Below are 26,980 nucleotides of genomic sequence, written 5' to 3' on the forward strand. Positions count from 1 at the left end.
TGCAAAGGTGTCCAGCGGTCTCCTCTGCTGTCGCCGTTGGGAAAGCCCGTGGTGGGGACCGCAGCGGGACACCAGGTCTCGGTGCCACCACGCGTGACCGCGCTGCACGGGGAGGCTGCAGCGGCACGGGAGAAGCGTCCGAGTTGGGAAATGCTGCCTGAAAAATCCCCGCGCAGCTCCAGTGGCTCCGGAGCTGCCAGGCGAGCGGGAGGAGCTCAGCTCCAGCAAAGCCAGCCTTCGCCACAAATGCACATTTTATCCCGGCCTGACTAGTAGGGGATTCAAGTAACGCACTTCGTCACTGACAATGACTGCTCGTGCTGAGATTTGCTGCTTATTAATTAATGCATTTATTTGCAATTTAGCAGCAAAAATGAGCTGTGTTAACGATGACAAAAAACCTGCTGGATGTTTTTGCTACAAGGAGAGCTGGGGCAGTCCGGTAACTATTGCTTGTCTCGAGTTCAGAAGGCAGCACGCGACTTTTGCTGGCATAAACCAGCAAGGCGAAACCCCGGCTCACCGGGAGCCGGGAGAGTCGGGGGCCTCTAAGGATGGAGCGGCCACCGAGGTGGTCGGGAATTCAAGTTTCGGCTCCTTTGCTCAGTCCTTAGTGACCAACAGCTCAGATCACAGCCACCGCGCAGGCAGACAGGCGGGGAAAGCAGGCAGGTTGCTGACAAGGATCTACTGGATTTTGCACATTGAGCTGGTTTTGACAAGGCAGGAATTTTGCAGCTGAAAACCAAAAAGCCTCTTTCCCAGGCATTTTTCATTCACTGTCTTCTCCCACTATGTGCAAACACGGGGCCGCGTGCCCCCACGTGACGGACTTCAATGGCCTGTAAAGTCTTTCCAATTCTCTGTCTGAATTCCTCATTTCTAGAGACCGCAGGGTAAAATGTACATTCACCCCTGAGGTTCTGCTGCAGCTGATGACAGACGGTGGCTGCTCCCGGTATATAAATACAAGTTCAGTGCCACTCCTAATTGACTTGGACTTTGAGTTGCTGAGCCACCCACCCCTTTTGTGTTGGAAGCTCTGGGTTTGAGCGTGAGTAAGCGTTCAGCGTTGCCAACCAGAAACTATTTGTAAATTTGCAAACTTTCCCAACCCCTCGGTGAAGAAGTGGAACTGCAACGCGCCGTATTTTCCGCTGATAAAAGGCTATTCCCGATTAGCAGCCAACTATTGCTGAACTGGTTTCCAGTTTCAAACAGTAACTTTTTACATCCTCAACCAGAAGCATGTTGAAGCGCAGAAGCAATTTGGATATTCAACACAAGCCCCAACCCGCCGTGCCCCCCCATGCCGCTTGCATCCTAAGCTAAGTTTGAAACACCTGTTTGGATTTTTTTTTTTTTTTGTACAGTAAATATATACAAAATAAAAGTAACACAGACACCACTTATTTCTTTGTGAATTTGGCACTTTCCATGGAACATGTACAGGAAAGCTCTGCAGCGGGAGCGGCACGGGGCCAATCTCCCCAGCGCCGCCCACCCACCCTCGCCACCACGAGACCGATTCTGTGTTAGCTCTGGAAGAACGAGATAAATAGCAACTCCTCAGCTACTGTGTTTTCTAACAGGAAAAGGTATTCTGGGCTCTCCCAGGCGCTCAGCAGAGCCCGACACCGACTGCCCAGTGTCAAGCCTCAGAGAGGGCACTTATTCATCTTTCGCCACGTGTAGGTGACGTGGTAGCAACCTTCCTTCCTTCTGACTTAGAGGGAACACTGCTTTTATAAAACCCTTGGACAGGTAAGACAAGAACCAATACCACTGTACAGAATTCACTGCACAACTAGCTAATAGTAAGGAACCCAGCACTGACTTGCCACATTAAGGAAATGGGACTGAATACATTTGCAATCAACCGGTTAAGTGTACTGCACCGTAGGACTCGGTCTGTTGGTACACGGCCCTCGCCCCTCAGTACGCTGGCACTTGGTAACCTTTCGGGTTGGTGTCTAAGGTCTCGGTGAAGGGGGGGCTCTGGTAGGTCTCTGTGCTCTCGATGCCGCTGCCGGTGGGGTAGCCAGGGTACGCCGCGTTGGGGTCGGTGGCGAACTGATCGGTGGCAAAGAGCGACATGTCCGTCCCCAGGCGGTATCTCTGCAGCGCCTTCACTGCCAGCGCGACCTGCCACGGGATGGAGGAGGGTTAGGGGGGGATGGCAACGCCGCGACCAGGACCCCATTGCCCCCCAGGACCCCGCATCTCCCCAGGACCCCACGTCCCCCCAGGACCCTGTGTCCCCCCAGGACCCCGTGTCTCCCCAGGACCCCGCATCACCCCAGGACCCTGTGTCCCCCCAGGACCCCGCATCTCCCCAGGACCCCACATCCCCCCAGGACCCTGTGTCTCCCCAGGACCCCGCATACCCCCAGGACCCCACGTCTCCCCAGGACCCTGCATCCCCCCAGGACCCCACGTCGCCCCAGGACCCCACGTTCCCCCGTCTCGCTGCAAAGCCGAGCGCACCGCAGCATCCCAGGTGGCTGCTGGCCCCGCTCCGTTATAGCCAAGAGCTAAAACAACCTCAAACCACAACCCCAATGCTAAAGATGCCATTGGTATGTGACAGGTTGACCCCCAGCAAAGCTCTGCCTGGGGTGGGGGTCGCAGCCTGGGCTTGGGTCCCCGGCCATGCAGATTTGGCACCGTTGGCACTAATAAACCCATCTGCTGCGGGGAGGGAAAGCTGCCGAGTCCCGGGCCAGCAAAATAGGTCAGTTCTGCCGAGACTCCTTCACCCTCTTCCAGGTTGCCAGTATTCAGGTCGCAAACCGTAGGGAATGCGGGTGGCAGAGCTGCAAGCTCACCACGCTCACTCTTATTTCAGGAGGTTTCATTAACAATTCAATTAGTTTATAAATGACAGGCTCAGGGGGGAAAAAAAACCACCCACAGATGCCGAGAACGGCTTCCCAACCACCGCCCAGCGCCCACTCCCCGGCGCTGGTTGTGTGCCCATCAAGCAGAGCACCTGGGTTTATTAATGGTACCAGAGGAGGGGCTGCCGGTGCGACCCCACATCGCAGCCGTCCTCCGTGCCGGTGGCAGGGGACCGGCATCCCCCCTGCCCTCCCTGGGGTGGGAGCAGATGCTGATGGGACAGGGGAGAGCATCCCACCCTGCTCCCTTCCTGGCGGCTGCATTAAATGGGCAGTCTGGCAATACAGCGATGGAGAAGAGCTGTGAGGGAGCTGGGATTAAAAGAGATTTATTTGGATAATAATAGAGCAGGGAGCAGTTAAACTGGCGAGTAACTGGAGCCAGGCCTGCTACTGGAAAGCCTCAGACTGTCTTTTGCCCCAGTTCTTTTAAGGCAATATGGAGTTACTGCACATCTTGGGTGTTCTCTGCCCACGAAAAGCCAGAGGAGGGGTGGAGGTGACGCAGGGGCCACCCCTGCTCCTCCGCGCACAGGCTCTGGAGCAGGAGTCCCCGAGCGGCACAGGCACCCCCACTACATGCAGGATCCAGCTGCTGGGGGCAAGGGGCCCCGCGGGGTTCTGCACACCCTTGGCAGACGTCCCTCAGCCCCCGGGATGCACAGAGCCTAAAAGCAGGAGCAAAGGGGGTTTCTGCAAGCCCCCTGCAAGCAGAGGAGCCAGCCTGGCTTCCCCCGAGGGTGAGCGGATGAGCCTGAGGAGCTCCCAAAATGCCCCTGCCATCCCATGAGACTGGCTCATCACAGTGATCCGCTCCTGGGGACTCGTTTGCTTCCAATCAAGCCACTCCCAGGGGTCTAACGAGGCCTGAAATGAGGGCGGCTCATGGCTGGTGACATGTTTTCGATGGGAATGCAACTTTCCAGCCTCAGAAGGAGAAGTCTGGAATTCCCCAGCGAGAGGGGACCAGAGCTGATGCTTCCTGGGTAAGAAACCACAAGTTTCGTCTCTATTTGGAGGGACCACAGGTTTCCTCAGTACAGCCCCTTGCTGCCCACCAGGGTTCACTTCTCCAAACCGTGCCCCAGATTCCTCCTCCCAGCTCAGTGCTGAGCTCAGGGCAGGTTTCATTTCTCCTCTCCCCACCTTAGCTCCAATGCTGAACTCACCCAGACGATGATGGAGAAGAAGGAGAAGGTGATTGCTGCCCGGGCAGCGTCTGCTCCTTGTGAAAACCCTTTGCTCATCGTCGTCTGTTGCCACTGGTTTGCTAGGAAGCAGAAGGCTACAAACCACAGGAAGGACAAGAAACCTGAAAGAGAACAGAGCTGGTCAGTGCTGTCCCTGCCCACCGCTGCCTCTGCGGCAAGGACCCCCGTTTCCTGATGCACAAACATGCCGCCATCAAGATTTTCAAATAGCAAGCGTGATCTTGGCTGCCTTGGCCCGTGCTGTGGCCCAAACGGAGCTATTTTAAAAGAGGCTGATTTGCCATCGCCGGAAAAACAGGGATGGAAGGAACCTTGTAGGGTCACTCAGTGTGTTGCCTGTCTGAAGTTTAGCTCACCCACATCTCAACCTGATCTCAAAGACCTACGTGGACAGCACACCCTCTCTGGACATGCGGTCCTCACAGTCTGTGGGATTTCAGCCCGCTTGCAGGCGTCAAGGCGCTACCAACTCAGTTCCAGCATGCCAGTGTATCGACTCACCGCTCCCTCTGCTCCCTGGACACCACCGGCTCTTAGAAACTTTGGGCTGGATACTGCAAACCTCACCCAGGAAGGAGCCTGCACTCCTGAGAGCAGCACCAGGCTGCTTGGCTGACGCAGGAGACAGCTTTATAGCTGTTCTGCGATGAGCTATGCCTTGGTCCTACCCAAGGACACAGCCGGAGAGCTTAAAAAAAGGCAAGGAACAATCACCCAGGAATATGGGCAGGCTGAGATCAACCCCTGCTCCGAACACGGGGATCACGAGTGACCCTGGGACGTCAGTGCATCCCACGAGCGCGGCAAACGAGCAAGTGCTCATCGTGTGCCGTGCCCAGGGCAGGGACGCGGCAGGGCTGCCCACGGAGCTGAGAGGCACATGGGGTTCACGTGAGAGAGAGCTCTGCTCGCCCCTGCTGCCCTCCGCTCACTGCGCTCCTGTTCTCAGCCTCGCTGGGCTCTGTGGGATTGAGCAAAAAATGCTCTGGTGATTATTCCTTACTGGAACCAAAGCTGGCTGAGCAAGATAGGGCTGCAGCTCCCCTAATTCAATCACCAGCCAACAGCACTGCCTGACGCCAAGGAGCTCAGAAAATAGTCCAGAAGCAAGCCACAAGCGCACAGTGTAAGGAGCGGTGATGCTTTCCAGCACTGGGAAGAGGAGCTGCACAACCTGGAGCCTTCCGTGACGCTGTTTTAAGGATCTCCAGCTTTCCCAAGCGTCTCCAGCACAAAGGTCCCCCCACCCACCAATTCTGGGTGTCAGTGGACGTGGGGACACTGAGCTACCCAGCATCTTCCCGAGGATCGTTAGCACATCAGTATGAGCAGCCACACTGCCAGTCCCATGGGGCAGCCGGCTGCAAAGCACAGCCTGACTGCAGGGAGAGGAAAGAAGCTTCCTTTATTCCCCTTTATCTTGCCAGTTGTTCCTAAGTACGATATAAAATGCACGCATGCATCCACATCCAGTGCGAGTTACAGGGCTCATCGCACACGCCGCCTGTAATTCAGAATTTGCTGCTAAATGCAGTTTAAGAAAATGCACTCCTCATCTCCTTCTCTTGCATGATGGGGCCTGGGCTTCCCAACCAGCGGATGCTTTTTGTCTGTCTGGCCGTACTTGAGCCCTTGAACTGCCCTCACAGCAATACAACCTCCAGCCAGGCTTTCGTTTTCCAAATTACAGCGTAATACAACAGCCCCTTTTTGCTGCATACAGCTAATGCCTGCCACCAAAACCAGCTCAAATCTCTGCATATATATTTTCACTTCCCCTTAGGATGATCCACTCATTATCAGTGTTAAACAAGACCTCTGTGGCTTATTCCTCAGAGGTCATCCTCCGGGACAGAGACGCTTTCTAGCTTCCCAGCTCTGTTATCAGGGGGCTTTACCAGCAGCTGCCCCCCGTTAGGGGAGGCAGATCCAACCCCTAAATGTGGACACAAGGAGATGTATGCCTGAGATACAGTGTCGGCTGCAGCTCGATGACCAGTGTGTGGTGAATGTGGTGGGTAGTGGTTCCCCGGCAGGTCTTGGTGCAGAAGATGCTGAATCTCATCTCCAGACGCTGCACTGCTGAAGCGCTCCCACCTCCGGATACCTGGGGAGCAAATGCCACGGTGGCAGGGAGCACTGCCCTCCCACGCTCGAGGAGCAAGCCTCAGTCAGGAATCTCTCGCTCAGATACACACCTTCCTGGAGACAGTGGTGTTTGGAAGTCAAAAGACCAGAGATGAAACGTAAGAGCAGCTCTGAACAGGTTAAGTCGGAGCTGCACTGTGGGGAGCAGAGGGATGCTCAGGGAGAAGCTCTGGGGCCACGCAGTGCTGGCACCAAGGGACACGGGGGCTCTCCAACAGGACTGGGCTGTGTCACTGGTTTATGGAGGGTGAACTTCTTCGGGAGGACTGTTTCTTTGTTTAACACTCGATCTAGTGCAGTAGGTCCTCCCTCGTACGCTCCTGGGCAGGACGCTACTGCAGAGCACGACTCACAGCCGCGACATGGGGACTGCCCGCCGACCAGCGCCACAAAGCCCCATCTATCACTGGTGTCTTCTAAGGGTTTTCAAGAGTTAAAATGACATCATGCACATCTCCGAACGTGCACCGGCTGCGCTGGGTATTGCAGTTACCGGCTTCCTCTGCAACACTGAGAAATGCAAGATGCTGACCTTCCCAGTGCTAAAACCATTAGCTTCTTCAGCCAGAAACCTCTAGCTGGGGTCAGTTCTGCTGCTACCCACGTGGACTTCCCAGAGCTTTTGTGACGCAGAGACAAGCCTTTCCCCTCCACATCCAGCCCTGCCTGGATCCTTGAGAAGAAAAAGGATTCCCGCCAGTGCCCTGGGGAAGTGGGAAGGCAGGTATCGCTGCCAATGGAGGAGATGGGGTCAGGCATGGAGAGCATCTCCAGAAACACCAGCCAGGTGTTGTTCGAAGTCTGGAGGACGGACACACGCCGGCATGTGAGATCAGACCTCCCAGGGAGCTCTACGGGAACTATTTCTGTTTCTGTACCAGCGCTTATTTTCATTTGTGATCACATTCACCTTCTGCTAGCACTCCTTCAGGATGAGACTTTGCACCCCATAACATGAATCAGACACGCAGGATTACAGCTGACTCCCCTCGCACCCGGTGCCTCACCGGGAACACGGCTGTGCCCTCAGCTGGCACCCGCACGGTCCCAGTCCCGCAGAGGGGCTGGCAGTGCCTGCACCCAGCCCCCGGTGTATTTGCAGCATCAGGTGTAAGTGGGTGTTTTGGAGGTGTCTGTCGCTACCTGTGAATTTTAAAACCTCACGAAGAGGGTTGAGCTGCCAGTGGTGCGTGTGGCTACCTGTGCCAGTCCCAACTCCAGCCGGAAACGGGCACGGTAGCAGCTCTGCACCCGCCAGCACGCTGGGGAAAAGGAGAACGCCAGGAAGCACCGTAAGAGCCAGTAGATAATTATCGTTTTAGGATCTGCAGACAAGAGTGCAAACACCAGGGAAGACGTCTTACAGCCATAATTACAGCCTGGTCCCAAGCAAGCGCACGTCTATGGGAGCAGCTGTAAGAGCAGATGGAAGAGAAAGTCACAAATGCCATTTGCACAGCGCGGTGGCCCTGCCTGCACCCCTGCCTGCGCCCCTGCCTGTACCCCAGCGTTACCTCCCAGCCAGCTCGGTGGCTCTGATCTGCCACTGATTCGATGCGCAAGTCCTCGTTCCTTCAAGCGACAGAAAGTTGTGGGTTAATGCTTTCATTAACTCCCCCCACAACCTCCAGAGACAGCAACTGCCGGTTGACATCTGCTTTGCTGGCAGCCGGCGTCAGGCTCCTGGGTGACCTGGGCAAAGGGCCAGAGACAACCTGCTTTTCTCACCCCCCTGCACACCGCCCAGTTTGCAATGCTCCCTCGTACCCGAGCATGTTCCTCACCCGCTTATTTCCCAGATGCGTTTTCGGCTTTTATATTAAGCAATAAGGCAGAGATCACATATGGAGAGAAAGGATGAAACAGCTGCAAGGAAAAAGGAGGAAACCAAGCATCCCATCCTTGGTGGGGAGGAAAAAAGAAGGGGACTGCGTAAGAGAGCCCCACGGGTGAAGTCTCCAGGGGTTATTAACATGGCGCTAGTTAAAGAAGGCAAATTACGTGGGTCAGCTCTGCCTCCTGGCAGGTTCGGTGCCTGACGCTGCTGGGAGCAGCACGGCGGGGTACAGTGGGCTGCGATCTCTGCAACTGCAGAGGCTTCACGTGCCAACGAAACCCTGCACTTCATCTCTGCTGCGGGATCTGCCTGTATCGACACTTATTCTGGGAGCAATCAACTGCCTGGCATTTCCATGTGAGTGGGTGTACAGGCTACAGCAGTAGGGCTGTAACAAAGGTTTGGGGCAGCCACAATTTTAGAAAAGGGAAGGCACAGCAATAGGAATGGGATAAAATATGCTGGGCACAAACCCACCCTGATATATCCCAGTGAAATGAACCCATTGCTTGTCCACACAGCAGAAGCGTGCTTTGTGCATGGAGCATCCGTGCAGCTAATGGCTTGTGCCACTGCTTCAGTTGCTGCAGGATTTGGGTGGGAAGGGACCTCCGGGCACCACGTGTCCAACCTGCCACTCCAAGCGGGGTCAGATGGGGAAGGGAAGGACCAGGCTGACTGATTCCTCCTGCCAGATCCCAGGGACCCGCACCCTCCCTGGGAGCAAACAGGGCAACTGCACATCAGCAGCATTTCGCCGAATTTGGGCTTAGGAGATGCGAAAAACAGACCTAGGTGGAGATGTGTTTCCCTGCGACCGTGGACTTTGTTACAAGAGCTCCAGACAACGCTCCCATTTATATCAGCATCGAGCTGGATTTCAGCATAGCATTTTCTAGGGTGCCCTGTCGGAAATGATTCGTTAAATGGGGAAAGCGGGGATTGTGCAAGAGCAGCCAGAAAGGTAAGGAGCTGCTGGCGGGGAGACCTCCTGGGCAGCGTTAACAGAGGCAATGCCAGGCTGGAGGGGAGCAATGGAAGACCGCTCTTTGCAGACCCCGATAGGTGACACTGTGTCAGTCACAGGCTCGCGTCCACACGACCTGCACATAAGTGATTTGTTTGTTTTATCAGCAAGGAAGCAGCTTGCCTGTTTTCTACCAAGAAGCCCGCAGAGGGGAAGGCCTGAGGGAGCAGGACATCTCTGCCTGGACACAGGCTGAAGACACGATGCACTTGGAGCACACACATTGACCCAGGGTGATCCTGGGGTAATATGAAGTGTCACGGCTGGCAGCACAGCTGCGTTGGGTGGATTTACCAGCGCGGACCTCTGGTGCAATACTGCAGCCTGTCCCCAGGGCAGAGCACAACCCCTGCACGGCAGAGGCTTTGCAGGGCAGAAACCATCTTCTCCAGCTCGCTGCTGAAGCCCATGAATGTGCACGCAATACAAGACAAGTGCAAACGAGAAATGAGGCAGAGACTGAGAGCGGTACCATTTCACATATGCCTGGCAGGGGAGGGAACGGCTGTTACGAGGTGGAAGGCAGGGAGGATCACAGCCTCGCACCGCCACACGCAGCATCAGCCAGAAGATGGATATTGAATTGAAGGGTTGCAGGCACCGAGCCCCACGGAAGGGGCTGTAAATATAATCTAACAAGGGCTGGACACTGGCGCTCTAGCACCATGGAAATAAGCTTTCTAGCAAGGAGAGAACATCCTTAACAACAGGCAAGTGCAGGGAGGCGATGACGGATGTTTTCATTTGGGACCAGAGAGCCATCAGCGACGCTTGCACTTGATAAATCACCTTCAGACTTTGCTAACACAAGAGCCTGGAAATGGAGAACATCAGCTGTAAACTCAGCCAGGCAACTCCCACCGCAGCCAAGTGGAGGACAGCCTCTCCCGGCTCAAGGCATCCTGCCTGCTCGTGTTCACGTGGATGAGCCCCAGGTCAAGGGGCTCAAGACGGCACAGAAGAGCCGTGCCAGCCCTTGGGAACTCCTGACCCACCTGCACACCGCAGTCCTGGAGGCAGCAGGGGATTATAGTGGTATGTAGAAGCATGTTTCTGCTTTGTTCCAAAACACATGTGCACAAAGTGAAAACAGACCCAGATGTAACTGATGAAATGACATGTGCCTAAGCCAGGAACAGGAGATATGGGAGGGTAAAACGCCCTGTCTGGTCTCTGAGATGTGACCACCAAGCCTCGCTTCTCTGGGTGGCCTCACCAAACCCAGCTCAGCGAACGTCTCTGGTTGCAGAAGTGACACAGACGAGTAGGACACCCCACTGTCCCCAGGCTGCCACACACCAGCTCCCTCACTGCTGCCTCTGAGCTCACAGCTGGATGGGACAACCCATCTGCCACTCCTGTTCTCCCCGACTGAGGCACACGAGTCGTGCCACACTGTGGGAGCAGAGGGGAGGACTCAAGCATGGAGCTGCAGGGCACAGCAACAACCCTGCGCTGCCCACGGAGCCAGCATCGTTCTTCGCAAGCACAGCAAAGCCAGAGACATACCTGAAAAGCCAAGGTCCAGCAGAACGGCCCGTTTGCGGTCCTTCACGCTGCTGATCTGCTGGAAGTAGACATCCACAACAAAGAAGAAGATACAGCCAAAGAAGGCGATGATGCCAACGGCGATGCCGTAACTGCAGGCACTCTCATTCCCATTGAAGATGCAGAGCAGCTCGGGGTTCTGGCTGTCCTTGTTCACATAGCACTCGTTCACGATGGAGCCAAACACCACAATGGAGAAGATCTGCAGAAGGAAGGAGAAAACACAACTTGCTGCTGTTTACATTTAATTCTGTTTTCCAACAGCAACATAATTGGATTCAATCCTGTCTTTGACTCCATGGCAACATGGCATTTGTTAGACAGATCCCGACTCTCGCCTGCTTGGTGGCCCAAAGCAATGGGCTGGTGGACGATACCTAGGTCCTCCTTCGCTGCGAGCCTGTCTGCCTTTCAGTGGCTTGGTTTGCAGAGTATTTTAAGAGACGTTATTCTCCAGACAGGCTGGGGAGGGAAAAAATAAATAGATGGGCCAGGTCTGTGCACAGTCTTTCTGCTCGTGCTGCTCTCCGCTGTCAGGCTGTGCTCAATAAATCCCCTTGTGTCACTGCGGAGCGGGGAGAAATGAAGTTAGAGAGGATAATTGAGTTGCTGAGCAGGCTGACCCGGGGAAGGACTGGATGCCCAGTGGAGGGGGGACGGGACACGGCAGCGTGGGGAGGCAGGGAGCAGCTCACTTGGGCTCAGCGGGGCAGGGGGACAGGCTGCCCTGTGAACAACAGGGCAATTTTTTGCCTGGCTTAGCAGGGGTTGAAGGATGCAGCACCTGCATCCATTATCCAGTGACCTGGTTTCGGCCTTGAGAGGGACAAAAGGGCAGGGGGTTTGCTGGTGGCTGCCCAGATCCCACCGCTGGGACCCGAGGCAGGGAAGGAGCCGGATGGCAGCACGCAGCCGGCTGCCTAAATTAATACCATTCACAATGCTGCATGCTAAAGTAATTCCCTTATCCCTCTGACACCAAAGGCAGCAAGCGGAAGCCACGGGACCATCTGCATTACAGTTCGCTCTGGAACCTGCTCCATTAGAGCCCAGAAAGCGCTGTGCTGCCATTTGGATTTCAAGGCTGCGAGCAGGGAGGGAAGCAAGGCATGCAGACGTCCCTCCATCAAGCTGCGAACCTCTGATCTTGTTCCTCCCTGCCAGCACCAGCTCCCCACATCCCTGCACGCCTCCCCACCCCGCTGGCTCGCAGGACGCTGCTGGAGGCCACGTATGCAGGTGGAGAGATAAGAGGCTCCTCCAGCGTGCTCCAGCGTGGCAGCTGCCCGGGAGCAGCTGGGGTCTCGGCGTACGGTGCAGCTCCTGCTCTGGAAGCCCTGCTATGTCTTCTGCAGTAACAGCACGACACGAAGTGCACGAGACCGAGACAGGCGACAGACAAAGGCGGCAGCTGAAGAGCCACATGATAAACTGCAGCCGGTGGCCTTTGCAAAGTCACCTGCATCTCACCCACAGAGCTGATGCCCGGCTGTGGGCCACCTCCTCCAGCCCCGTGCTCCCCGAAGTGCAGCGTTAGCAGAGCTGGGTGAAACGGAGCAGAAGCCACTATAAGCAAACCATTCAGAAAGCTCTAACCACTCTTTAACATAACATCGTGATATACATTTTCTCCCAAGCACTGGCCAGATATCTCACATATTGCCCGCCCTGAAGGATTTAATCCAGATTTCTCTCCTCCAAACTCCTTCCAGTGCTCGGGTGAAGCTGCACCACAGCTTCTTCTGTCTGAAGCTACTTACAAATGCGAGTGTCTCATTAGCAAACAGGTCTTAGATAGTGTCCACTAGCTCTCCCCCAAGTTGGAGGGGACAACAAAGAAATGGATCTTCAAGGGACTGAATTACTAAAATGTGAAGGACTGGTGAGGGATATTTTTTCTTCTCTGTAGGGTGTCATCTGAAATAAATGATGAGCAGAAGCAGCAGAGTCTCTGGAGTACATCCTACCTTAGGTGTGTAGGAGCTCCTGCAAGCAGCTACCAGCACCCCAAGCCTGGGACTTTGCCACCAGCTTCTCATGCTGATATCTATAAAGCACATGATAGACGAGCAGGTTGCACCATGCTCACTCCCACCTCCAGAAACCCACCAGCAGGACAACCGAGGGCAGGACTCGTCTTTAAACCCTTTTAGCCAGGAAGCTCTGTTATTGACAGCAGACTCCTATTGCTTCTAGCACTTAAAATTCAGGCCAGCAGTAAGCTGGCCTGTGTCGGGTGGTGGAGATGCTCTGAGACCTGCTAGCTAATTTAGCTGGCATGCCCGAGCTACCTGAAGATGTGCAGGAGGAACAACACGTTGTATCCAGCCCAGAGACCTCCACGCTGCAGGGTGACAGGGCTGCAGGGAATCACACAGCCAGGCTCGCCCGAAATGCTCCATCACTGCACGGAAACAAAACGCCGGGGTCCCAGTGCGGGGTGAGAAGGAGAGCAGAGCTCGTCCCCAACACCCGGCCCTGCTGACAGTGGCGGACAGAGAGGGCGGCTGTCCTGCCCTGCACGGCCACTCAGCCGGGAGCAGGCGATGTCCTGCAAAATCTCCCAGGGACCTACCTGGGGGTCCCGGCAGCAGCTCTTTGGGGCTCTTTCCATCAAAACACCTCGTGTACCTCCCATCGCTGCCCTAGACCCTCATCGGCTCTGCACTGGCCCCTTCTCTCCGCAGCCTGCTTAGCCAAGGGGATCAGCATCTCCACCCTGGCAGAGGCGAGCACGCGTCCCGATCTATGCGACTGGCAGCAGGAGTGGGTTTCTGCTCTGGAAACGCTCCTCAGCCCCAGGAATTAACCCGTTCCTGAATGACGCTCTCCTAGAAATGTGGGTTTCCAAATATGCATCTGCAAAATTCAGGTGCAACCTTTGATTTCCCCTGGAGAGTTACCAGGGGATAGAAAGTACGTCTGCCCCACGGAGCTCCCCATGGCTGGCACAGGGAGATAATCAGACCTTCCTCCTCTCCGAATTGAACCACTACCCGGGGTCCTGTTCCCATCCATCCCCGGCTCAGCTCCGAGCACCAGCTCCGAGCTCGACGGCAACCCGAGTCACCTGCTTGCATTTGCACCCTCTTCCTCGCTGGCGCTGCACTTAGGGAGCGCTCGGCTGTCACACCGCGACGGGCACATCATCATGATGCAAAGAACAAGAGGGTTGCATTGTAAGAAAGAAAACAACAACAAACAGTAATAATAATTTTCCCAGTGCTTTGGCAGCAGCTGTAATATCAGCAGTTGTAAAAATCTGTTCATAAATAATGCAAAATTGTTATTTACCATCAGAAATAGCAGCAGCATTTATAAAACAGGCCCTGGAAGAAATAATGTGATTCTGGAAAACATGAATAATTGAGAACCTCTGATTCCACAGGATTTTTTTCTCTGGCAGGCCAGTGAACTCAAACTCAGCTTCTTTGATAAGTGTTTTACTTAGTCCTCCCAGGATTAACAACCTGCACTACTTCTCTGTCCTCCCAGGATTAACAACCTGGACTACTTCTCTGGGCTTTCGGGTGCCAGTTTCAGTGGGTGAGGGAGGGCTCCCGTAAATACGATTAAGGACGTTACAGGACAGGGTGTCTGCTGGCCTGCACGCAGGTTTGCACACCCGGGGCTGTTGACGGAGGATGCCCAGGCAGTGCTTCTGGGATGGAGATGGAAAGAACAGACATTTCGCTGCTTAACTTCAAACTCCAGAGGGTTTTGCAAAGCAAAGCATCCTTCTTGTGGCTGGATGACCTGACCTCACCCTGTGAGACCCCCTTGGCTGGGCGCTGCCCGCAGTGTTTTGATGCAGGCGACGTGGGACATGCGGCTTCTTCTCAGGAGGCCAAAATAGTAATGAATTGCAAGCGCACGCACTTGATAGATATGCTCAAAACATCAGCGCCGGCTGAAATATTCCTGTCAAAACACGCTTTTCAGTGTAAACAAGTCTTTCCATGGGTTTTCTCCCCCTCCCCCTGTGACTGAAATTTTATAGTTTTTCTTAAAAAAAACAACTGGTGCTGGTAAAAGATTTTAATGAGAATAGATTTGGCATTGTCTTTGTAAGTATAGGTGAAAAAAAATTTTTTGAGAAATTGTGGGTAGACGGGTGAAAACAAAACCCATATGATTTTTTTAAAGTTCAGGCAAAACAAGTGCCATTTTTCACTGACCTCTAAAAACCGCACTTGCTCAAACCCACAACCAGTTCATCAGAGAGTTGAACGCGAAAATACAAGGTCAGATTTTCCACCACAAGTGAGATTTTACAGGTCCTAAGCAAGGATGCAGGGATCCTGCTCTCCAGAAGCACTCCTCCGACTCCCACCTCCTCCCGCCTGTCAGGTCAGTCCCCAAAACTGTCGTCCCCGTGACCAGGCATGGCAGTGACAGGACTCGGGACCAAGTGCCAAGGTCGCTGGCACGCACAGCACAGGGGCGTCTGCCGTGCAAACCACTGCATCCCAAGGCCATCCGCCCTTCTAATGGAGCTCCTCCACATCTCACAGGCTTTGCAAAGGAGCCTGAGCATTCTCAGGACACTCCGTTTTCCAGCTGAACAATCCAACACAACCAGCAACAAATTTTGCTCTCGCTGGGTGAACCGGTGCAAGACCCAGTAAGAAAACTGGATTACCTCTAGCCACCCCAGTATGAAATTGCATCCCCCTTGCCAAAGCTTTCACATAAATCTGCTTGCAGCTCGGGGTCTCCTGGCCAGCAGCGTGGCGTGCGGGTTCCTGAGCCCTGCCTCTCCCCGGTGTCAGAGAGCGGCTGGGAGCCCCTGGCACACGGCTCCAGCAGCTCCGGCAGCTCCGGCGGCACAAACCATTAGTGCTCTTCTCTGCATTCAGCTGGCGGGGAGGGACGGGAAGGAGGAAAGCTGTCTTCTCCCATCCCTTCCATTAAGACTCGCACTTCAGCTGCACAAAGGAGCTTCTGTGCCTCAGTCAAACCCTGGGAGGGAGAACAACGCTGGTCAGGGAGATGCACGAAGCGCTTTGAACCAAAATGACGCAGCTCAGCTGCTCGTGCAAGTGCAGATGGAGCTCTTGTTACACCAAACCAGTGAGAAGCCAGGGACCTCACTTCTTAATGAAAGCCAGCTGCCCAGTTCCCCCAGATTAAAGCTTGCTTCCAAGCAAGAGGGGACACCTCGCCAGGCCAGCGAGCATTTCTGTAACACAGGACAAAGGCACAGGTCCGGGCAGTGATCGGTGACGGGGTCTGGGTACACCGGCCATGACGGACTGTGGCAAATGGCTGGTGTAAAGCCGAAACCAGAGGGCTTTTGCGTATCACCCTAAAAACCTGGGAGAGCACCCTAGGGACGCTGCTTACCCAAGGCTGGAGGCTGCGTCTGGGCAGGAGGTGAAGCTCCAACGCTGCCTTTGGTATCCAAAGCGCTGGACCCAGATGCACATCTCACCCACTTTCCTTGCTTGCTGCCTACCTCCCATTTTCTCCACTCACCCTATTTTAGGCAAGACCTCTTGCCTCTTTTGCCCTCTCTGGCAATGGCTGTTAAGTGCAGGGGACCATGACCGAGTGCCCGGTGCCCCATGCTGGTGGGTGCCCCGGCAGGGGCTGTGCTGGAGGGACAGGGAGGTGACGGCGCACGGTGGGCAGGCTGCCGGCAGCACGGACACACAGGCAGCCCTGCAGCAGGAGACTGAGTGAAATCTCATTCTTTCTCCCAAAAAAAGGAAAGGGGGAGCCTCAGAGGGCAGGTTCCCTGCTCGGCAGTGTCCAGGCACTCATGCCCAGGCTGCTGGACCGGCAGCCACTGCCAGACCCTCGCAGGAACTCAGGGCGCTGGGGACACCTGTGTCCCCCACAATGGAGACACCATTTTAGGTGTGCATAAAGCTGGGAGTCCTGCGGCCGCCTTCTCTGCACCAGATTTTTACCATCTGGAAGAAGGTGGCTGGCCAGGCTGCCTGGCTCGGTTCTGTAATTATACCTTGCAGATCCATGTTCCCTCTCAGGGCTTGAGCCGGCTGGACCCCAGGACACGCGCTTTTTTCATCCACATTGCTTTTAGCCTTCTGTAGCCCAGGCACCTAAAATGTGCTTCAGAAGACCTCGTGGTCTGAGCACAGCCATCGCAAGGAAAGCAAAAAGCAAATAACGCAAGAGAGCACAAGCTGAATGCTTCAGTGTGTGAACTGTCAGCCATTTTAAGGTGAGATGTTTCCACTGCTGATGCACTGTACTTTGATTTGGGACCTATAAAAAACATTACCAGAAGGTGTGGGGTTGTAGGAGACTGCAAAACGTTGCTTTGATTACACACGCAAGCAACCATTAATGTCAACATCAAGGAAATTTAATGCATGAAGAAAAAGAATCCACCGCTAATTTGCTCTGCTGTGGCTCACAATCAATGGTATTGGGCACAAACCGCACGTACAGAGAGCCGGTACCAACGTCTGGGTGATCCTTCGCCACTCTAACACGAGCATCAGTGAGACAGAAGCCACCCTGCTCGGCACCCTCCCCTCCTCGAGCCACCACCCAGCAAGTGAAGGATGGACTAGCAAATGAGAAGGGAAAACAATTAAGGTCAAATCAGCACAGGCCAAATCCTGCCTAGCACTGAGTGCTTTCATAAGCCGCAGTTAAGCCCTTGCCTTGAGTCGCATACATACCTTGTGCAGATACTCTGCTCAGGGATGAGTTAGACCCTTGGCAGAGGGCCAGCCTCCTTCAACACCCACCAAGCTCAAATTCTGGGGGAATCGGGTCCCGTGTCCCTCTCCAGTTTATCTTTACAGTTGTCAGTCATGGGGAAGTTTCCAGCACAGATCTGCATAATTTATTGGAGGGTGTGAAGACTAAAGAACTACTTTAAGCACTGCCAGATCTCCCACAAGGTCTATGGATACGACCACAAAGGAAAGACCTGACGCAGTTTCTGGCACAGAAAGAGGTGGTATGATGCTGGCCGTAATAGGTTTATGGACATGTCTACCAGGCTAATCAGCTTGGGAAGGATGCATGTTGATGACCACATGACGGATTTTTACTGAATTGCTTTTTCTAATGTGGCAAGAGATGCTGGCTGAAACACAGCACCCATTCAATGTTCGTAATCTAGTAATGCAATCTGAGCACATGGCAAGCCAGCAGTGTTTTGAACCAGTGATGACAGGAAAATGATAACTTAGCAGCATTTTAAGCTCAGATGCAGTGAAACTTCTGTATAATTCCATTACTAAAAATGTTAAATTTAAGTTCTGCCTTTAATCTACAGCCCAAAAAAAAAGAGAATTAAGACGGAAATCTGGTGACCCTGCTGAAAAGCAGCCAAGACCAGACAAAGTCCAAAGCAGCTAAGATCACGCTAACGATTCTCAGCATCGCTACAGGCTCCTTAAGTGCCAGACCAGCCTTGCAGCTCTTCTCTAAGAGCCATGAGAGCTCAAGAGTCAGTGAAACCCCTGAAGGCCATGGGAGCTATTCGGAGCTTGCAGCACTGGGGCTCCCACCTCGTATTTCTCTTTGATGTCCCCTGGGGAGTTCTCAGCCTGGTGCTGGGTATGCCAAGCAGCCACCTCCATCTGCGTCTGCAGGACGCTGGGAGCAGGCAAGGTCTGCTCCAGCGAGGGAGCTTTCCAGGCTCCAACTCCAGCCCTTTACAAGAGCTGTGTGTTGTAGCCCTGCAAACCCAAACGTACGCCCCACAACACCTCAAACCAGCACTCCTGCAGCTTCACCCTGGGTGTGAAACTCCTCGGAAGGGAGGACATGCTCTGTCCTGAGGGTGCAGGCTAGCAGCAATCCTGGAGCCATATTCTTCTTCATTTACTGCCTGGCTCTTCTGCTCTTGAGCTTGTTTTTTCTAATAAAAATAAACACACCTTTTACCATGAGCACAAACACCACCCTTTCCATCCCTCTGGAGAAACAAAACAAACCTGGACCAGGACGGAAAGGGCACGCTCCCTCCCTCCAAGAACCACCACCTATTCCTAATGCATCAAACCACCATCCAGCACATCCCTTACCGAAGTCACAACTCAGCAAAGCGCATTTGCCTTGCTGAAAGACAATGATCTGCTGTATTATGGACTAAGACCCGTATCAGTGCAAAGCCGAGCACATAAAGACTTTGCTGGATCTGAGCCGAAGTAACCTCTGGTCATAAAAGTTCCCTACCGCATATCAAAGGCTACAGGGACTGCCACTTTGCTGCCGTGCCTCTGCCAAGCAATCAGATTTCGCTGCCCTAGTCCAGTCCCTTAATAAAGGTTTTGCTCTTAAAAGCATAAGACTATTGCAAGGAAAACCCAGACAAAATACTGGGCCTAATGAGATAAAATACTGCATAGGGAAAGCTCTCTCCAGTGATCCAAGTGATGAACTACAAATTCATTCAACTTCAAGAAACAAGAGAGAATGGCAGCAGATAGGGTCAGGCAGCTGCCGACATGTCAGTTGCAGGCAAGGTTGTCCAGCTGTGCAGGTCATGCAGGCAGCAACAGGGGGGTCACTGGAGCAAGAAACAACCATTTTAAAGAAAACACTGAAGTATTCCTCTGTGTTGTAGTAAAAAAGGGACTCGATCTCCTGCTGAGCTCCACAGGGGCAGAGGGAATGCGGGGTGGGTGGAGGGAGGCAAGAGTGGCCCAGCCCTTCTGAGCAGGCTGCACCGGCGGGACAGGGCACCGTGCTTTTACCGTTGCTCTTACTGACATTCACAGGAATTACTAAAAATATTTTCCAGAACTGCTTTTAAAAGTCAAACCTAAACCTACGTTAAATGAACAATGCCCCTGCAAAGCAGTGTGGCCACCTGAAAGTCTAGCTGGTGCTGGCAGTGACAGAGAAAGGAACTCATGATTCTGCGGACATCCTTTGTGAATATCAAGTTTGTTTTGCTGTGCAAAAATTGTCTCAAAAGGAAACCACAAGAGCGATCACATCTTCATCTGACAAACTGCATCAGACAGAGGGGGAAGAGATAAATGAGGAACTGTTAAATGGTTCTTTCCAGCTTTTGATTTTACAGCTCATGCCAGGAGCGGTTTTTTCCCTTCAGATACTCAGAAGTACTCTGTCTGTCAGGGAGAGGTTGCTGTGTAAGGCAGAATCAGGAATCCCCTTTTGCCATTACTTATATTTGGGGATTTCTACATTGAAGTCACCATTCACCTGCCAGTCCCTTAGATGTTTGCCAGCACAAGTTCTGAACCCACAGCCCCGAAGCAACTACCGGAGTCACAAAACGGAGCTGGACCCTCCTTTGGTGGTAGCTCATAGTGAAACCCCAGCAATGGCCATCGGCCGGATCGGCACCGAGTCACTCACATCAGGCACGTGAGGCTGGCCCCAAAGCCTCGTGGTGGTTCTCCGTCGCCCATACTCCCACCCAAACCAGCACATCTCAGGCAGCTCCCTCCTCTTCTCCCCAAAGGAACGTAACATCATACGCACAGCAAGGGTTACGCCTCTGAGGTTTGATCCAACTGCACAGGTTAAATATGTTTTAAAAGATGCAACAACAAAGCACAGGAAGAAAAACCACATGAAGAAAACCCACCCCAATACCTAGACTCAGTCATCCTCAAAGCCTCAGTCAAGGGCTTTCTGAATACCATCCACGGCTGTTACCTGCAAGAACAGGCAGCTCATCCCCCCCATGCCAGCAGGCAGGAAAGCCCAGGAAGGTTTCTGTTTGCTTTGTGAATCAGGGAGCGTCACGGCGGGGCATCGGTCCGTGCCGCACACCCAGCCGCCAGCACAGTGCAATAAGGAGCAGACGCCGCCACGTGCCATGGCGCTGCCGCGCCATCCCAGGGCAGCAACTGTGAGTGGCAGGGCAGAACCAAACAGCAGCAGAGACTTCGCAGGCAAACCCTTCTGGCTGCCTCCTCCATCCAAGCTCTCCATCTTGACATGGGTCCCGTCTGGCAAGAGCAGCAAAGCAACCGCTCAGAAGGAGCCCGGGCATACGTTGCTTTACAAAACCTGCAAGAAATAGTGATGGCCACGCAGGCGGGTGGGCAGGAAACCTCCACTCATACCTCTCACCTGCCTCAAGTTCCTGCTCATGCTAGAAAGGAGCCGTAAATGCTGAAGTGGTTCAAGATACAGGTAGCCGGACTGCAAGAGCCGACCAAAGGCTGTTGGATGATGATGTGGCTCTGAACCCCCAAGCTGGAGCGGCGATGGAGAAGGGTCCCGACAGATCTGCCAGCCCATGTGAGACCTGGGAGAAGTGGTCTAAAGGGTTTTTGACGTGAGCTTCCACAGCCTGATCCCCAGCCCACTGAAAACGGCAAAAAATCTCCCTTTGAGCTCAGTGGGCTTTGGAGCCGACTCCAAATACTGCAAACATTTACGCTTGGGACAGCACAGTGCGCACCCCACATTTGTCCACATCAGTGTCCCCCTGCACTTGTTTAGAGTTAAGTCAATGCGTTTCTGTAGTTGTAAGCGCTCAGTTTTCACAGATTCCCTGTGAACGCAGAACCATGAAACGAGTGACTTTGCCATTGAATAAACCAGCCAGCCAATATATGCATGAATATTTCCTAAGCTGGAATTTGTATTTTATCTCTATATTCCATATTCTGTTCCTGCTTCCCAGCAGCATCCGATCCCCTTTGGTATGACAAGGATGGTGAGCTCTCTGGAGGTGTGGTGGCAGATTTATTTTACGAGGGGCCTAACTCACCATCACTGGATCAACAATTTATCTAACTGTACCCAAAACCAACACCACTGCCAACAGTTTGCCATTGCCACTCGAGGAGGATCAAGGAGGATCCAGGTGGATCCAGATCAAGTCTTCTGGACTGAGGCAATGCTTCTAGGAAACGACTGCTGCCAGATGCCCGAACCCTGCCCAAAACGCCCCATCCACGCCAAGCTGGATGCTCCAGATCCATACCTGGCCTCTGTTCTTCTCCAGTAACGGAGTCGGGGGCTTTCTCAAAGCCCTGGAAAGCACACTGGCTCCCATCCAGCAAACCACTTAAGCATGTGGTTTGACTTTAAGCATACGCTTGCAGCTGGAATTGCTCATGTGCTTAAAGATAAGCACATGCTCCCATGCTGTGCTGTACAGGGCCTCGGCTGGGGCACCCCACCGTGGAGAGCCCCACAAACGCACACGCCGTGTTGGCTGGCAGGAGGGCAGCCAGGGGGGCGGCACGTTCTCATCACACCTTTCCTTCACTCACTGCCTGCATTTGGCACTGCTGAAGGTGACATAGAGCCCGCGTGGGCGGCCGAGGGCCTCCGTGCACAGCAGAGGCATGACACAGGTGAGAACAAGCCCCCCAGGCCCAGCTCGGCTCGCCCGCAGCCTCTGGCCAAGCACCGGAGCCAGGAGCCGGCTGCGGTGAGAGCCGGGCAGACCGTCCCCATCGGGGGCTTTTAGGAAGGGCCAGGCATTGCCGACCTCGCGGGGCCATGCACACTTGCAGATCTTAGCAGGTAAAAGCCAGGCTGGGGGAGGCGAATTAGTGGCTGCCCTTACCCCTGGGGCAGCCGGGCACCACGGCCCCAGCCAGCATCAGTGCGCAGCTTCCCGTGCTGCTTATTCACGGACCATCGGCGAGCGAAGCCTTCCCCGAGCGGCTGCACGGCATATTCCACCTCCTGCTCTCTGCTCCGCGGCAGGAACTCGTAGATGGGAAACGGCCAAAAAATATGACATCCTTTCAGCAGAACAGGGGGACCTGGGCAGGGCTGGCTCTCGGATTTCTTCTGTCACACACACACACACACGCATGCATGGAGCGTGGAAGGAAGGAAAATGTCCTCTGCCTCCTGATTTACACCCCATCCCCTTGCCCTTTGCTCCAGCACCGGGGACAAAATTGGTAAGGGGCAGTGGCACATCCACCCGCTGCACAGTGCCCCGTTCCCACGGAATCTCCCTGCAAACACCCACGGGAGCCGGCCAGCCCCACGCCGCACGGCCGGGACCCGGCCAGCCCCACGCCGCACGGCCGGCCGCCACCCGCCACGGCTGCACCGGCGCCGCACGGCTGCAGAAGCACCGCACATTGCACGACCGCTGCCCGCTGCCGGCTCCCTGCACCTCGCCCGGGCACGGCACAATGCAACGGGCGCCGCACGCTGCAACGGGCGCCGCACATCGCCCGGGCACCGCACAACGCAACGGGCACGGCACGTTGCAATGGGCGCCGCGCGTTGCGATGGGCGCTGCCCATCCCGCGGACGCTGCCCGGTGCCCGGGCACTGCCCAACGCCCGGTGCCGAGCCCCGCGGCCCCGTTTCCCCGCCAGGACGGCCGTTCCGCCTTACCCAGCCGGTTACACGGAGGATGGTCTGCAGCTGCTTCAGGAAATCCACGGGGTCGATGGCCCCCCCCGCCCGGCCCGCTCCGAAGGAGGCTCCTTCCATCTTCCCCCGCCGCCGCCCGCTCCGCTCCGCGCCGCTCCGAGCCCAGCCGAGCCCAGCCGCGCGCGCCCCGCGCCGGCCGCGCGCCTGCTCTCCCCCCGCGCCTCTCCCGCGTGGGCTCGTCCGCAGCGCCGCGTGCGGGCAGCGGGAGGAACCACCCGCCGGGCGGGGGGTGGGGGGGGGCACCGGCAGGTGCGCGCGCCCAGCGCGCCGCCCCCCCAGCGAGCCCGGGCTGCGCCCCGCGGCGGCGGGATGCGGCCGTGGGCACCGTGGACACCGTGCCGCGGCCGGGACACCACGCTATCGCCGTGGGCACCGTGCTGTGGCTGGGGACAGCAGGCTGTGGTTGGGGACACGACGCTGTGGCCGTGGCCACCGTGCTGCAGCCGGGGTCACCGTGCTATAGGCACAGTCACCGTGCTATGGCTAGGGACAGCGTGCTGTGGCTGAGGACACCATGCTATGGCCATGGTCACCGTGCTATGGCTAGGGACAGCGTGCTGTGGCTGGGGACACCATGCTATGGCCGGGGACACCATGCTATGGCCATGGTCACCGTGCTATGGCTAGGGACAGCGTGCTGTGGCTGGGGACACCATGCTATGGCCGGGGACACCATGCTATGGCCATGGTCACCGTGCTATGGCTGGGGACAGCGTGCTGTGGCTGGGGACACCATGCTATGGCCATGGTCACCGTGCTATGGCTAGGGACAGCGTGCTGTGGCTGGGGACACCATGCTATGGCCATGGTCACCGTGCTATGGCTGGGGACAGCGTGCTGTGGCTGGGGACACCATGCTATGGCCATGGTCACCGTGCTATGGCTAGGGACAGCGTGCTGCGGCTGGGGACACCATGCTATGGCCGGGGACACCATGCTATGGCCATGGTCACCGTGCTATGGCTGGGGACAGCGTGCTGTGGCTGGGGACACCATGCTATGGCCATGGTCACCGTGCTACGGCTGGGGACAGCATGCTGTGGCTGGGGACACCATGCTATGGCCATGGTCACCGTGCTACGGCTGGGGACAGCGTGCTGTGGCTGGGGACACCATGCTATGGCCATGGTCACCGTGCTGTGGCTGGGGACACCATGCTATGGCCATGGTCACAATGCTGCAGCCGGGGTCACCACGCTATAGGCAGAGTCACCGTGCTACAGCTGGGGACAGCACGCTGTGGCTGGGGACACCATGCTACGGCCATGGTCACCGTGCTATGGCTGGGGACAGCAGGCTGTGGTTGGGGACACCACAGTATGGCCAGGATACCTTGCCACAGCCAGGGTCACTGTGTTATTCCAAGGATTACCATGCTACAGCCACAGTCACCACGCTGCTTCTGGGGACAGCGTGCTACAGCCAGGGGCAGGGTGTTGTTGCAAGTGTCACCGTGCTACGCCAGTGTCACCACGCAACGGCAAGGGCTACCTGTGCTATGGCAATGGCCTGGCCAATGGCAAGGGCTACCTGTGCTACGGCCAGGGCAACCCACGCGGCCGTAAGTACCTGGGCTGTTGGCAGGAGGGAGATGCCGTGGCCCAGAGCGCAGGGAGGTCACCACACTGAGCAGGTCCTGCTCAGCCCACCTCCGCTGCAGATGCACACCTTGCTTCCCCAAAGACAAACACCCTTTCTCCACCCAGACCCACTGATGTCCCTGCTGATAGCAGGGACGGGCAGATGTAACAGCAGGAAGGGCTGCTGTCACCTCTTCTGGGGAGAGAGCGCCTGGGAGGCCCCCGCAGCCCGCCCTCAGTGCAGGCAGGGCTTTCTGACCTGCAGCATGAGCAAGCTGCTCCGCTGGCAGCTCACTCAGGGCCTTGGGCCGAGAGGAGCCTGTTCGCGTGGCAGAGGGAAAGGTTTGGCAGCTGCTTCACAGCAAGGCACGTCGTTACGCGCCCATTAGCTGGTGCAAGAAAAGGGAAGTGAAGACCGATGGGGCTGAAGCTCTTGGTTTCCTCGTGCAGGAAAGCAGGCACCCAGAGCTGCCGTGGGATGGGAGGAGGCCATGCCCTGTTCCCACTCTCTCCCCAGGGACAGCAGGAAGGAGGAAAAAGAGAGGAACCTTACAGAGGAAAACCCTCTATTACTGCAAAGGGAGTTCCCCCCCGCGGCTCCAGGACCATCTCCTGAGTTAGTTTTCATAGCACCGCGATGATGATCCTGGTTCCATAGATACTGATGCCATGACAACTCTGACATCATCTCTGCTTCGGACGGGAACTGCAGGGAAAGTCGCAGGGATGAGTACGCATGCACTGCTGGCACGAAGCAGGCCTCCGGTTGGGGCTGGGGGGCTTCTCATGGTTTCCACCACTGGCTCTCCTCCCGACCTGCTGTCCGTACAGCTCTGTTTCCCCGAGCAGGGACCGGTGCCGCTGCCGTGGGGTACGCGTGTAGCAGGCGTGTTAAGCCCCTTGCATGCAAAACCCTGTAAGAAAGCGAAGGACTCCCATGCGCTGGGCCCCGTCTCCGGCTCGCTTTGGCCTTTTGCAGCTTTGTCGGTCTGTTCTTTCTGGCAGGTGGAATCAGGATTTAACTGTTAAAGCTCATAATGATGCCATTCAGTTTTTCTCAATTACAGGTGAGTCATCATCTCTCCAGATCTATTTCTGACTCTCAGCAGGCAAAGCAGAATTCAGCCTTTCGTTCCTCAATGTCACCAGCCCGGTAGAAATCACATTTTACTATGCAAAGAAGAAATGGCTACGAAGAGAACGCCAGGTTGGTCCCTCCTGCTTTCTTCTGGCAGGATGTCTCATGGGGCTGGCCAGGGATTGCACCCCAGTGTCAAGAGCATCACCAGCTCATCCCTGAATCACAGATTTAACAAAGATCATATTTACTTGAAGGGCTTACCATAAGTGAGATTTTTTCAAACAGCTTCAGCAGTTTAGAAGCAGCTGTTCCAGTGTCCTCAAAAATCATCTTCATGCTTTGAGAACAAACCATCCTGTATCCATCAGCCCAGAGTCATGTACGATGGCAAGGGCATCCCGAGGGTGGCCAGTGCCAAGGAGGCTCCCTTGTCTGGGTTGGGCTCAGCACGCCCCGCACCTCGCCCCGCGAGCGGGTGTCCCGTACAGGCGTTGCCACACTATACATCTCAGGTGGGTCTGTGCAATGCGAGCAGCTCACACACGTATAAGGCTGTGGACAGACCCTCAGAAAACCAGCGGCATTAAGAAAGCTGTGCGGTAGGGCGTACGTGCAGGAGAGCAGCGTGCTCCCAGGGTACTGCACAGGGAATCATTGGGACCTCCAGGGTCTGCTCTTGGTTTTCTGGTGACATTGGACAAGACACTTCAATCTTCCTGGGCCTCTGCTCCCCCTTTCTAAAATGTCTTGCCCAGCTCATCTGTCCCGACTGGGACAGGCATATTTCGGACAATGCAAAGCACAAGGGACCAAGATACTGCTTGAATCTTTCAGATGCTACCATAGAGCAAATCATAACCCTTTCCAGACAGATACATGGTTTATACGCTTCAGGGCATGACCGTGATGCATCAGGCGAGATCCCCACAGAAATCCCTGCTTCTAAACTTGCCCTCTTTCTTCGAGGTTCATATCTCCAACTTCTTCTGTGTGCAGTATGTTAATACAATCATTTTTCACGTCATGTCGTGCTAGCTTTTGTCCCCTGCTACAGTGCAGACAAAGCACAGTAGCTATCTCCAGCCTACATGCAAACTGTATTTCTATTTCACTTCCTATTGCTGCAAATAAGCTAACAGATACACAGAGCCAGCCAATAACAGGAAAGGATATTGCATCTTGGAACATTTTTCCCATCAAATGGGGGAAAGGAACAGCATTTGGAAATGGCACTTTCCAGAGCATTTGTTCAGTTTGAACAAGTTCTGTCTGCATTTATCATTCCCCCTGGATTTCAGTGACAGGGAGCAAACAGAGCGGC

General features: G+C 55.1%; 1 protein-coding gene across 1 annotated transcript; it reads right to left on the bottom strand.

The window, feature by feature from the left end:
* Positions 1 to 1,089: 1,089 nt before the first annotated feature.
* Positions 1,090 to 23,058, bottom strand: SYNGR3 (synaptogyrin 3). Its single transcript, XM_072878595.1, has 4 exons — positions 22,960 to 23,058; positions 10,633 to 10,873; positions 4,070 to 4,212; positions 1,090 to 2,145 (listed from the first exon to the last, which is right to left on the bottom strand). Exons 1-4 carry the CDS (start codon positions 23,056 to 23,058, stop codon positions 1,936 to 1,938), a joined length of 693 nt encoding a protein of 230 aa, XP_072734696.1. The 3' UTR covers positions 1,090 to 1,935.
* Between the last annotated feature and the right edge of the window lie 3,922 nt (positions 23,059 to 26,980).

The sequence above is a fragment of the Ciconia boyciana genome, chromosome 13 (genome assembly GCF_034638445.1).
Source record: "Ciconia boyciana chromosome 13, ASM3463844v1, whole genome shotgun sequence".
In the NCBI taxonomy this organism is placed as follows: Eukaryota; Metazoa; Chordata; class Aves; order Ciconiiformes; family Ciconiidae; genus Ciconia; species Ciconia boyciana.